Below are 12,413 nucleotides of genomic sequence, written 5' to 3'. Positions count from 1 at the left end.
AGAAAACACACAGTACAAAACAGGCAGGATCTTGCGGAAGAAAGAAAACTGGAAAGGATAAGGCAGAAACATCATTTGTGGTCAGTAAGAGAGTCTGTGGGCTCTGGGATGGGGTTTACCATATAGTTTGAAGTCTGTCAGTGGGGAAAGAGCAGCTCCACAGGCGAACACCTGGTTCTCTTCACCGGCTGGAAGCATATAAGTGCTCAGGTAGCCACCGTAATCCTGGAACACAAAGGGGACAGAGGCATCAGTGGTCCTGGTGTGAGGTGATGCTGCTTTTGGGTACAGAAACAGGGCAGCTGAGACCTTGCAAACTTTCAGCCATTGTAGAGTCTTTAACATCATGCCCTGAAAATATAAAACAAGGGGCATTGCCCCAGCTTTGGTAGATGCGGCTGAACATGAGCTCTGTACTCATTACACTCTCCTGAAGGCAGCAGGGCTGTGGTGCCTAAGAGCTTGCCTCTTTTCACCCCACTTTATGGCTGTACATCTGATCAGGTATGTTACCTCTCCAAAATATCACCCCAGTCTTTCGTTATTTAAAATGGACATCACAATTTCAGCGTCTGCCGCCAGCCTGTTAACAATTCCCTGCAGAGATGCTGCTGTATGTGCAGCTCTCTTTGCCTGCTCTAAGCCTGCATCTCCCGCAATAAACAATTTCTACTCACAGTCCCATTCTCATTTCAAACCGCATGTACTTCGCAATTGCTGTTTCCCAGCTGGGCACACAGTGGTGCAAATCACCCTCAGAAATCAATATTGTTGTTGTACATTTGTACGACATGAACTAGATCTAGCCACATTCCCATAGGTCTTAAGGGACGAGATGAAAATGAAATGAAATTTTGCAAGGGGAAAAAAATAATTAATTATCCAACATTATTTTTCTGACAAATAGTCACTTTCTGCACTTGGAAGTTAATTTAAAAAAAATGATGAATGCACTGATAAAATGAAACTTTCATCTTTAACATCTCTGAGCAAGAGGCAGTCTATCTCAAAATAAATAATAATAAAAAAGCCATCACTGACATATTAAAAAAAAAATAATCAGGATTTAGCCCAGCTACTTAGCCACATCAGCAAACTAGAACAGCACAGAGGAACAACGGAAAAACATTACCTTCCCAAACACACCGACTCGCATTTTATCAATGTAATGCTCCTTCAGCATGGTCCTAGAACACGAGAGAGGAGAAAAAATGGGTTAAAAATTCTTTCCCCTTAGATATAGCAAACATAGTGTGATTTTTGTCAGCTTGAATTTGGGATGGCCGTGGAAAAATCATAAGAATCACATCTAGTTCCCACCCCCCTGCCATGGGCAGGGACACCTGCCACCAGCCCAGGTTGCTCCAAGCCCCGTCCAGCCTGGCCTTGGGCACTGCCAGGGATGGGGCAGCCACAGCTGCTCTGGGCAGTGACTCACCACCCTTGCAGTAAAGAATTTCTTCCTTATATCTAGTCTTAATCTCCCCTCTTTCAGTTTAAAGCCATTCCCACTTGATGTAGACAACCTAAATCACGCTGCTGCACACTGCTCTCACACGAGTCTCTCCTCTATTTAATCCTGTGACCTGTTGAGTTGGCCTTGACCAAGCAATGGCAACACATAAGCTACACTGCCTCTGAAAGTCACAATAAAGCCAATGCTATGACACTACTCTAATAGTGTTTTTAGTATTATCATGTGCAGAATAAACCTAATATGACAGGACTTGACATTTAGGGTTTTGCACTGTCTTTTTCCGTTTTAAAAAGTTTAAGATTTTAAATGTCACAGCACTCTCCAAACTATCAAGCTGCAGCAAGGTCTTTTACCACCTCATACCAGCATACTGTTCATGCTAGTCTCTCTGCTGCCTTCTCCTCACCTCATCCAGTGCCCACCCTCTCTTCTCTTGCTTCTTCTCTCTACTTCTTCCTTGGCTGCTCTCTCTTCAATGGCTCTCAACCACTTAACTTAACCAGCCACAGCTGCACCTTATCTACATCAGCCAACCCACGCCCCTGAAGCCAACCCACCGCCCTTGAAGCCAGCCCACAGTTGTATATTATCAATGCTAATTAACCCAGCTTCATTCCTCTACATTTAAAGGTGGATTTTTTTACAACTACCAAGCCAGCAAAAATTAATGTGGGAGCTGAAATTCAGGCTTACTTGTTTGTAGCTGTATGACTGTACAGAGCTAAAAATAAATAGGCTTTGAACAAGTGATACAGATAAGCGTGCTGTAATTTAGCTCTGTTTAAGGCTTGTTTTTCTCCTCTGCACTGGTTAGCACGAGCTCTCTTACATGCCATCACTTGGTCACAGCTGTGTGACTACATCGTCCTTCCCTCCCACCTCCTTGCTCCACCCTACACCACTAAAGCAACCAGGGATAATGACAGTCTCGGGTTAATTATAATGAATGAATTAATTTCTTCAATAACAGCGTCATTCACCGGACAGCTTCCAGCTGATCCTTCTCTTCCAAAAGGCCCAGCCTCCTCTTAACCTCGTGCAACAGCTTGGTGCCTTGGAAGCCGCTCCCGCGGCCATCAAACTTCAGCACGATGGCGTTGTGAGAGCTGACCATGACGCTCTCCCACGTCACTTCAAATCTCTCTGTTACGATCTGGCTGCCAGGTGTCCCGTCTCTAAAACAGAAATAGGCATCAAGCAAAGGCAATGGCACCACGCTGGGGCCAAACACCCTCCCGGGGCTGTGAGCATGCCACGGCAGTGGGGACGAGCAGCTCCCATGTGCACCATAAGGCAGGGCAGGTTTGAAGAAGGGGAGACCAGGCTCTGCAATAATAATGTGCAGAGGTTGTGCCGGTTGTGTGGGTGGGTTTTGAGGTTGAGGTGGAAGCTGCAGTTGGTTTCCACCTCCCTCTTTGCACAGCAGCTATTGCTGCACTAAGCTGAGCTTTGAACAAGCCCAGCAAGCATGTCACTAATCGGGCACGATTACTCCTGTGAGTAAAACTGGGCAGCAATACAGAGGTCAGTGGAGTTTTCCCTTTACACACCTGTCCTAATTTACATCTGTTTACTCTGTTCCCCAAAGACGGTATTTTTCTGGTGGAGGGGTTCCTGTGAGGAGCCTGTCTTTGAGGTGCGCTGGCACTGCCAAAATAAGTTGGATGAAGCTTGCAGACACCAACCATCCTTTCCTTCACTGGCAGGCATTGGGGGTTCATTTGCTGCCCCCCTTCACCCAGCTCAGACCTCCTCTCTCCCACCGGGTTCTGTAGAGGGGCCGTAGATGGAGCTGTCAATCACTGCTGCCACCACTGCTTCATGCAAGTACAGAGGGAAAGGACACCTTTAAATGCTTAAAATTGCCCAGGTTGGCCCCAAATTGGTGGGCAACACTCTCTCTTCACCTTTCTGCTTGGGGCCCGATCCTGTACAGGGGAAGTGTCTCAAGAAATATTGATCACACTTCAGGCAGGCAGCTCGGAAAAACCAAGAGCTGCTGCTGCTGATTGTAAGTAATATTTTAGGACTGGCAATACTGTAGAGCCACTGGCTCTTCCAACTACTTCTTGTCCATTTTGGGGTTCTTTGAGACATCAGGCAACTCACTGCAGGATTTTAATGTGCATGTGACTTCAGTCATTTGCATTTATTCAAGCGAGACCCAGGCGCATCCAGCTTCAGAGGCAGCCTGATCAAGTGCTGTTAGCTTGATGAGCACCAATCTTCCTCAAGCACTTGTATAATGAAGTACATTTTCTCTGCAGTAATTTTATGATGTAACGACACACTTATTGCAGTGTTTTTGTCCTTCATGGAGGGGTATGCAGGGCGGTGTTCAGGCGTTCATCAGGCATTCATCACTCCCATACGAGGCAGCTCTTTTGCGGGGAGTTCCCTGGCAGGGAGCAAGCGATGCAGTGGGACACAGCCAGGGCCAAACGGGTTCTGCCAAGGTCAGTGACTTCCCTCCCTCAGTTCCTTTCCAAATTGCCAGAAAAAGCTCAGTAATGTGTATTATTATTACTAAATGTTGCATAAAGAAATACCCATCTGCTATGCCTGCCAGGAGGAAATCCTTCCTACCTAATATAAATGCTAATGTTGTGGAGATCTTCAAAGGTTTCTAGCTCTCTCTTTACTGTCACTTCAGGGAACACCAGCATTTACATGGGAAGGATTGCTGCATGCGGGCGCCTAAAATTTAAGCTGTAGTAAGCCTGAAAGCATCCCACTCTAAAACTACCTGTTAAGCACAGGGTGAGTGCCCTAAGCACTGAGACAGAAGGTCAACGTCCAGCTTTTATTCTTCCCCCTCCTGTTTCTGCCCCCCAAATTATTGAATAATTTTACAAAATTGAACAATTTTAGAACCCCCTCCCATTTATTCTGCAGCGTTTCACTAGGGTACCCTCCTGGGAGCTGAAACCCTTGGGGAGAAGGGACCAATGTCTAGCCTCTCCCAGCCCCGAGGGGAGGCAGGGGCTAGGGACCAATGTGCTGGACTCAGGTGCTAAAGGGGACAGGCATTCCTTGTACAAATTATATCTTAAAAAGGCTCTGATTGTGGCCAAGGTTTCCATGCTGCCCTAATAACATGAAGAGAAAGAAAAGATGAGCGAGAACTTACACAACCAAAAGCAAGGGGTAGTGCGCAGTGTCCGAGAAGGTCGCTGGCTTTAAGATCTGCATTGGCAATTCTAGACAAAAAAACCCAAACCAAATAACAACATATCTTCAGCGTGGAAACGTTGACATAACTCTAATAGATTTTTCTAGTGTTTCGGCCACTTACAAGCAGGAATAAAATGGCATTTCATCAGAGGCACTGGTAAATAACACCTTAGAAACACAGATGTTGTCAAAGAAAAGACCCATATTATGATAGCCGAGGTGACAAGAAATGTAAATCGGGACTACGGCGCAAGCTGTTCAGTCATGCATCACTTTTACAGCATTCAATTAACATCTGGCAATAGCTATAATTTTCCTTTTTGGCAGCTGGATGAGTGACGCAGCCAGAAATCAATATTTCAGGGCAGCAGAGGAGGGGAAAAATTGGCGATGAAAATGATAATTTAAAACCCAATTAAGTGTGGGGGCTGGGGGAGAGAATAGGATTATCTTGCTGTAACGGTGTGAAGACAGATAGAGAAACGTATTTTAATCCTAACTTCCAGAGGGCTTAATTTTCCTGTAAAACAGGAGGTAGCTGTGCTGAAGCCCACGTTGTTGTACTGGTACTGAACCGATATGAGTGAGGGACGTGCTCACCAAAGCTTCATTTAATTGCTTCCTATGGCTTCATATCGACAGCTAAAAATGCTGCCATACAAATGCCTTCCACATTAATGAGAGCGCATTTATTTTTAAAATGTTAGCTACAATCCAGATTAGCAAAGGCCCAGCAATTAAATCGGTATTAGAAGCATTTTCAGTAGATTAATACACAGATTAATTGCGCGGTTTAAGTGGTTTGCTTTGCAATCATTGTCTGACACTCTGCCTAATTAGTTATTCCATCTGAATGCTAATAGCTGCAAATTGGATCAATGGCCCAGGGACAGCCAAAAAGGCCATCGCTTGACTTTAAATATAACTGAGCACTCCGTGTAGCGTTCCCAAGGCTGTTCAGCCCAAAGCTTGGAAGATGCAGGGAAGGCACAGAACAGCTGCCTGGCTGCGGCCAGCTTGCATTTATTACACACACGCACACACACACACATATATTTTTGGTTAAATGAGCAAAATTGCATCTCAGTGTTACCTGCAGTTTAGAAATTCAGCATCAAGCTGAGTTACTCCTAACAAGCTGCCAGCGTCATGATGAGATAGATGGCTCACGGGGGGATAGATGTGATCTTTATGACAGGATTTTCCCCGCCGTCTTTCCCTGCCCATAAGGCCTGGAAGTGCATGTCTGCTCCTGTTATTTTATGCACTGGTTTATGTTCCTAATGCCCATGTGACAAGCAGAACATTTTAGGGCCATTATTATCCTTTTCAAATAGCAACTGTCTCTCAGCCTTTGCATCACATTTTATAACACCCGGTAATGGCTGGAATTAGTAACCCGCCATCCATCACACCTCACTGCTCCCGTATCAATGCATCCAATCTGAGAGGTATGCTCCTTTCGGGCATGGGAGATATTACGGGTCATATTCTGAACCCAGGATCTTTGGGGTGGTTTTTTTTTTTTAGAGTTGCCACTGTACACGCAAATGGGGATTTTGGGGAGCCACTGTGTGACTCTCAGTATGGGGATTTTCCACATCTAGACGAGATATCTGCTTAGAGCCAGCAAAGATGCTTTTTAGGTTGTTTCAGGTACAACTATAGAGACAGGCAGAAAATGCTTACACTTTGGCTGTTTGTCACGAGGCTTTTCTCTCTCCTTTTGGCAGGCATATAGTTATGTGGGGACTGATTATACAAGTGGTACAAACAATGCACCAGCTGTGGATATAAACCACTCCAAGTTTCTGCCTTCTTTATTCCAGGTGCAATCTCTTTTGGTTTCTCTCATAAAGCTGTTGGTTTTTTTGTTTTTTGTTTTTTGTTTTTTGTTTTTTTTTCCCCCAACCCTGTCAAATGATATGGCTTTCTCAAAGAATCCTGAATGGTTCTGATGGGCGGTCGTTGGTGAGCTGCTTTCATTCACTCCCATGCAGTATTGCACACTGAAAGGCAGCCACAGCTGTAGCCAGCAAGTACATACAGTATCCCACTTCAAACCCATCTCCACTAGTCCAGCTAGCACAAATGCCCTGAACAATGGGGGCACCACACTGTGTCATTTCCCAAAGTGGATTTTTCTCTGCAAAGAAAACATTAAAAGGCAAAAAACCCCCCAAACCCAACCCTATAATTTGCCTTTCTTCAGCTGCATGCTCATCAAATCCTGTCTCTGTAATAATCTCCTCATGTAGCACATCCTAAGAGAGTGCTTTGCAAACTGTGTGAGTTTATTGAGAGACAAAGTCATTTTTCCTCCTGCCAGTCTAGCCAAGATGACTGTATCATTTCACAGCAATGGCAGTGAAAAATAAAAATAAGACAGAGGAAAGGTGCCACTTACTGTAATCATCTATCTTGATTTCCATGTATTCTACCTTAGGCATTTGCCTGTCGTTTACAGCCAGCTGCACATTTTCATTTACCTCCAGCTCAAAAATTTCTGAAAGAATAAGGACAAGAACATAAAAACTTTGGGCATTGTTTGTGAAAAAGCATTTTAACATTTTATAGTCACCTTAGTATTCGTAACACAAATTTCCTTATGAAAGAATTTCCTTCTAGTCCTCACAGATGTCTAATTCAGTGAAGTCTTTGAAACCCCTTCCAGGTTCTGCATTGGCATAAAGCTATATTCCTGAAATCAGTGGCATTCACCTGACTTACAGCAGATGGAATGTGACCTTCAGCGCTGAGACACTGCTATGGGTCCCAGTCAGACATCTATCTACCTGCCATGCAAAGCTAGGTATCAACTGAAGTGGTCCTCAAGTCTATGCCCAAGTTACACATAAAGAATGGGGAAAGGGAGGAGTCTGTGGAGGGATTGAGGATAAAGTTGTGCTGCTGCACAAGAGAAAATCGGTGGGAAGGAAAGCCATGGGGAAAGAAGAGAGGACAAAGATCATACAAACCTGTGATGTCAGGTTTTGGAGCAACCTTGTTTTTTGGAGTGTTTCAAGATTTGTCCATTTGGCTTGTGTGTCTTATCCAGGGACTCTGGGATGAAATAGAGGAATCCTTCCTCCTTCCCAGTGTTTAACCTTTATTCCCCACATCCTGGCCATGCGCTCTAACCGCTGAGCCTCTTCTAGAAAAAAGTCCATCTCCAACACCAGAAAGAGCAAGTCCTTCCCAGGTGGTAAGGAAAGGGCCCATCTTTAGGACACATTTCAGGCTGTATGTCCTAAGTGGTGGGAAACGTCTCCTGGTGATGGTGAGGCTCCTGAGTCCCACGGAGCAGGGATCCAGGGGCCAAGGGGATGCCGTGGTGGGGGCAGTGAAACCTGGTCTGGGGGGAGCCCATTCCAGGGCTCATCCCCGTGGCATCAGGCTGCGTTTGAACCAGGGGGATCCAGGCATTGTCTCTGCCATGCGAACCCAAGGAGGGTTTGAGGTTTCACACCAAATTATGTGTTTCATTGACTGTAACTTCCCCTTCGAGACACACTGATCAATAGCTGTGTAACCCCAGCTCCTCAAATAATACTTATAGTACCTGATTATCATGCTTTCATTGCACATCTCTGCTGAACAGGCAGGCACAGCACAAAACCGTGCCCTTCCCAGTTAATACATTTCACAGATCTTTCAGCAATAGTATATTGGTTCAGTGACTATTCACCCTGCTTCTGAAAAGCTTGGCTCATCTCTATTGAAAGCACAACCCCCTCAAAAGTGCCAAAGCAACAGCCTATTACGTTTAGTTAAATATTAAGAATCTCATTTAATTATGGCACACACAAGTAGCTTTATCAGCAGAAAGGGGCTTGCCACGTAGGGGAATTCAGTCAAGCCGTTTTATTTGTTCATATAATTGCATTCACAGAAAGCCAAGAAGACTGTGGAGGAAATAAAAAAGATTGGCATATCTCCTAAAGGACTTTCTTTTCTGCTTTAGGACCACAGGGAGCTTGAGTCTGTGGAGTACAAATGGTCATTGCTTAATTAAATGTAAGCACGCTATAATATTCAGTGCAACTCACTATTATCAGATTATTGCAGAATACAGAGGCAAACTCCCTTTATAGAGTAATGGGCTCATACTAAATAAGTAAATTCAGTAACATGCAACTGTCAGTTGCCCTTTATTCAAAAGGAAAAGAATGAGGGGAAAAAAGGAACCAGGGGAAATGCTAATCATATGCAGAAAATCATGAATTTCAGTAGGGGATGTGTTCTGTACATGACTAGATTGAGCTCTCTATGTAATAAATGCTACACATATATACCTGTCAGAATAAAATTAGTCTTAGTGTGTTTTATGTTACTTTTTCAAGCCCTTCATTTGCTGTTTCTTGTTTTATGGTCTCTCTCATTTTATTCACCTAGAAGTATTTTATAAAACTATGCAGCAGGCTATAACACAGTTCATGAGAGCACTATTCTGTACATGCTGTTACAGCCAGTCAGCCATCTCCATGCCTATGGTAAAATTAAGGTGGTGTGTTTAACAGGGAAAAACCAGAAAGTGACATTGGAGCTGCAGGTCAGAGCTAAGAAACTCTCCTGGCCCTGTGGCAACATTGTCTGTGGGCTGTAGAGCCTTGCAGGCATCCCCAGGGCTGCCCTGGGGTCATGCTCAGTGAGGGCACTGCCAAACCCACATCTCTGCTGGGAGGAAAAGATGAGACATCCTTGTGCACTGGCTGAGATACCAGTGGTCATTGGTGCAGAGAGACTGAAAAGCTAGGAGCTTGCAATTTGCTTTCTGTATTGCTTGAAAAATCAATTCTTGTATTTTTGTAGACCAGAATAGTTAGCTACATGTGCCAACTTTTGCATATTTACAGCAGAAGTTGTTTCACAAGGGAGCAGACAGGCACATGGAGCTATACCTCTAGCCCACCATTGCCAGCAGCAATAACCCTGGTTCCTCAGTGAGAGCCCTACTCCGGACAGCAAAATCAATCAGCTCCATCATGGCACTTTTATCCAGAAATTAAAGAGCGGTGGGGAAACTGAGTCATGGGGAAATGAAGCATTTATTTCACAGTCACCCCATAAGCAAGGTGATGGCAGATGGTCTCAGCCATGGGCCAGGGTACGTTGCACTGCTTTTCTCCGGCAGCAAAGATTTCTCTTGCTATCCTTACAGGACAGTCATGCAGCAGTATATTGCTTTAAGCTAACTTGTTCCAAGATGCTGCTAAATGTTATGCACGTCTTTCTCTCCAAAGGAACATTTTAATTGGAAAAAAATTTATGGAAAACGGTGGATAGATTTGTGTTAAATGTACAATATATCTCATTAACAATATTGGACACTGCTGACACTAAGTGAAACACTACTGAGTATTTCTATTTTAATGGCAAAGGATACAATATGCCACAAATCTGATTGTAAATTGGATTTTAAAAAAATTCAATCAGAATTTGGTATTGCACTTTACACATCCTGCTTACAAGCAAAACTTTTCTAGGTGTGGTAAGGGCTTGAAATGTGTGTTGCCAACAGAAATTGAGAAAACAGGGAATAAAACAGGGAACACACAGAAACTGTATACAGGAAGATTGATCCTGTGCTTTTCTCTTACATGTCCTGGTGCTATGGGATTCTTTGCTTTAACACTTGTCACCCTCAGTGGGAAATGAAGCAGCTCAGCATTTCTCAGAAAACCTTAGTATAAGAGCCAGATTACCTGCTTTGGTCTGTTTCTTTGCAGAGGCAACAGCAGTGAGCTGCTGTAAATCCAGTTAAATGAAATTGATACCTGATAAACTGATACCGGCCATGTACAAAGCAGGTAGAATAAAAGTGTTGCTTATTATGTGGATCACAGCAATGCCTGAAGTCCTTAACTGTAGGTTAAAGCTGGGCTAAAGTCTACATTAAAATGAAAGATAAAGGTCTCCCATCAAAATGATGGGAGCAGATAAATCTTGGTTTCACGGTGAGAATCCCACACCGTGCTATGAAGTCTTCCCAGACTCATGAAAAACAGCAAGGGGCATCTTGGTTTAAGACCCCTATATAGTAGGGACAGAGAAAGGCTCTATCCCTGAGGCTCCCAGCCATGCTGACTTGGGGTAAAAAATGGATCTTTCTGGATAATTTCTATTGCTACGGGTGTGAAGGAGGAAACCCAGAAACCTAGTGGCTCTCTGGACTCTACAAGGAGTCCTGACCAGTCTGGCAATGGCCACAGCCAGTAAGTACCACATATTTTGAGGGAAGAAGCTTGTATTTGGAGTAATTTCAGCTTCACAGTGGTGTAGATGTGAATCATTAGCATGAAAAAGCCTTACCAGAAAATAGGTGCTACAATCCCCAGGAACAGGTCAGGAAACCAGGCAGAGGTACAAGTTGTGGGGCTTACTCTTCTGCATTATCTCTCTCAGCCTGGTAATCCCTATCAGAGTGGTTTTATTAAACCCATAGATTAAGCTAAATCTTTCTTTTGTCTTGAGTGGGATGTAAAACAAAGTTTGTGGAAGACTAACAAAAGACAGAGAGATCTGGACTTTGCTTTTTTTTTTTTTTTTGAGAAAGGTGATGACAAACATCATGCCTAAACCACTGTGTTTGTACTCCAAACACCAAGGTGTTGTGATGGCACCACAACAGCTCTGCAAGTCCCTTTCCCTTGCAGAAGACTTGTATTTAGGCAGAGCCTGGGCTCCTTGCTGGTGTGAGTTTACCAAAGAGCAACCACATCTCACTGTCCTGCCTGGCTACTCTTCTCTGAAGAATTGCAAAGCTCAAGCCCATTCTTACTCTGTGCGTCGGTTGTGTTGTGAACAGTCACCATCGGGACACGAGGACCTTGAAAAAAAGAAGAAAAGAAATTGATTAAATTTCTATTGAAGCACACACAGACACACGTGAACCTGGTTTTGAATTCCACAGAGCTGAAGACTCCTGAGACTGGCTTTCCATGCAAGAGTAATCTAAAAAGCAAATCACCCTGGTATTAGAAAGAGTCTATGAATAAATGACAGTACTGTAGACTCAAAGACATTTGAGGCTTCAAAGCCCTTTCCCAACAGACCACTAAATGCATCTTTCCCTAATTTGTAAACATTATAATTAGCACAAACACAATTAAATCACTTGCTTTAAAATTATTCTAATGACACCCAAACATCACAGCACAAAGCATTTACATTTTGTATGCCATGGGTAACTGTTGCTGTTTTGCAAATGTTTTGAGTTGTTTGCTTTCAGTTTTTTCTTTTTTTTTTTTTTTTAATTTAAATGAATTAAATACCAGTTTGGCGCTCACACTAAAGACAACCACATATGCTATCTTAAAATGCAGCATTTGGGTATTGAAATCAGTCAGTATTATACAAAGAGGATTATCATTACTATGCAATGCACATCACTGAACCACAGAATTGATTGCTGTAGGATGTTACAGTCTTTAGGATGCTATAGTCTCTACCACAGGATGCTGCAGGCTCCAGCACAGGATGCTGTAGGATGCTATAGCCCTTAGCACAGTGGTCTGGATTCAGCTGCTTCTTCAGAAAGTCACCAAGTGGCTGGTTGATAGAAAAATGGGATGGTACATGAGATTAGGTTCATTTTGTCGTCAGCTTCTTTCTGTCTGGTTTGCAGTTATCATCTGCTGGCTGCTCTCGGAGACAGGACGCTGGGCCAAGATGAACTCCTGTCTGACACAGTACAACCACCTGTATGTTACTACCATACCCGTTCATAGCTTTTCCAATGAGTTTGATAATACTGATCAGG

The 12,413-nt window shown here is 43.8% G+C and overlaps 1 protein-coding gene across 4 annotated transcripts in view; it reads right to left on the bottom strand.

Annotated features, from left to right (window-relative positions):
• The window catches only part of DPP6 (dipeptidyl peptidase like 6), a 572,381-nt gene that overhangs the window by 7,215 nt on the left and 552,753 nt on the right, over positions 1–12,413 (bottom strand). For all 4 annotated transcript variants that reach the window (XM_055709074.1, XM_055709073.1, XM_055709075.1 and 1 more), the window contains exons 17-22: positions 11,433–11,480; positions 7,059–7,157; positions 4,608–4,677; positions 2,458–2,652; positions 1,133–1,187; positions 120–225 (exon numbers count right to left, since the gene is read on the bottom strand). In XM_055709074.1, coding sequence (XP_055565049.1) covers positions 120–225; positions 1,133–1,187; positions 2,458–2,652; positions 4,608–4,677; positions 7,059–7,157; positions 11,433–11,480 — 573 coding nt within the window. The remainder of the gene's footprint in view (positions 1–119; positions 226–1,132; positions 1,188–2,457; positions 2,653–4,607; positions 4,678–7,058; positions 7,158–11,432; positions 11,481–12,413) is intronic.

Source organism: Falco cherrug, chromosome 4 (genome assembly GCF_023634085.1).
Source record: "Falco cherrug isolate bFalChe1 chromosome 4, bFalChe1.pri, whole genome shotgun sequence".
NCBI lineage: Eukaryota > Metazoa > Chordata > Aves > Falconiformes > Falconidae > Falco > Falco cherrug.
This window is presented reverse-complemented; position numbering and strand designations above follow the sequence as displayed.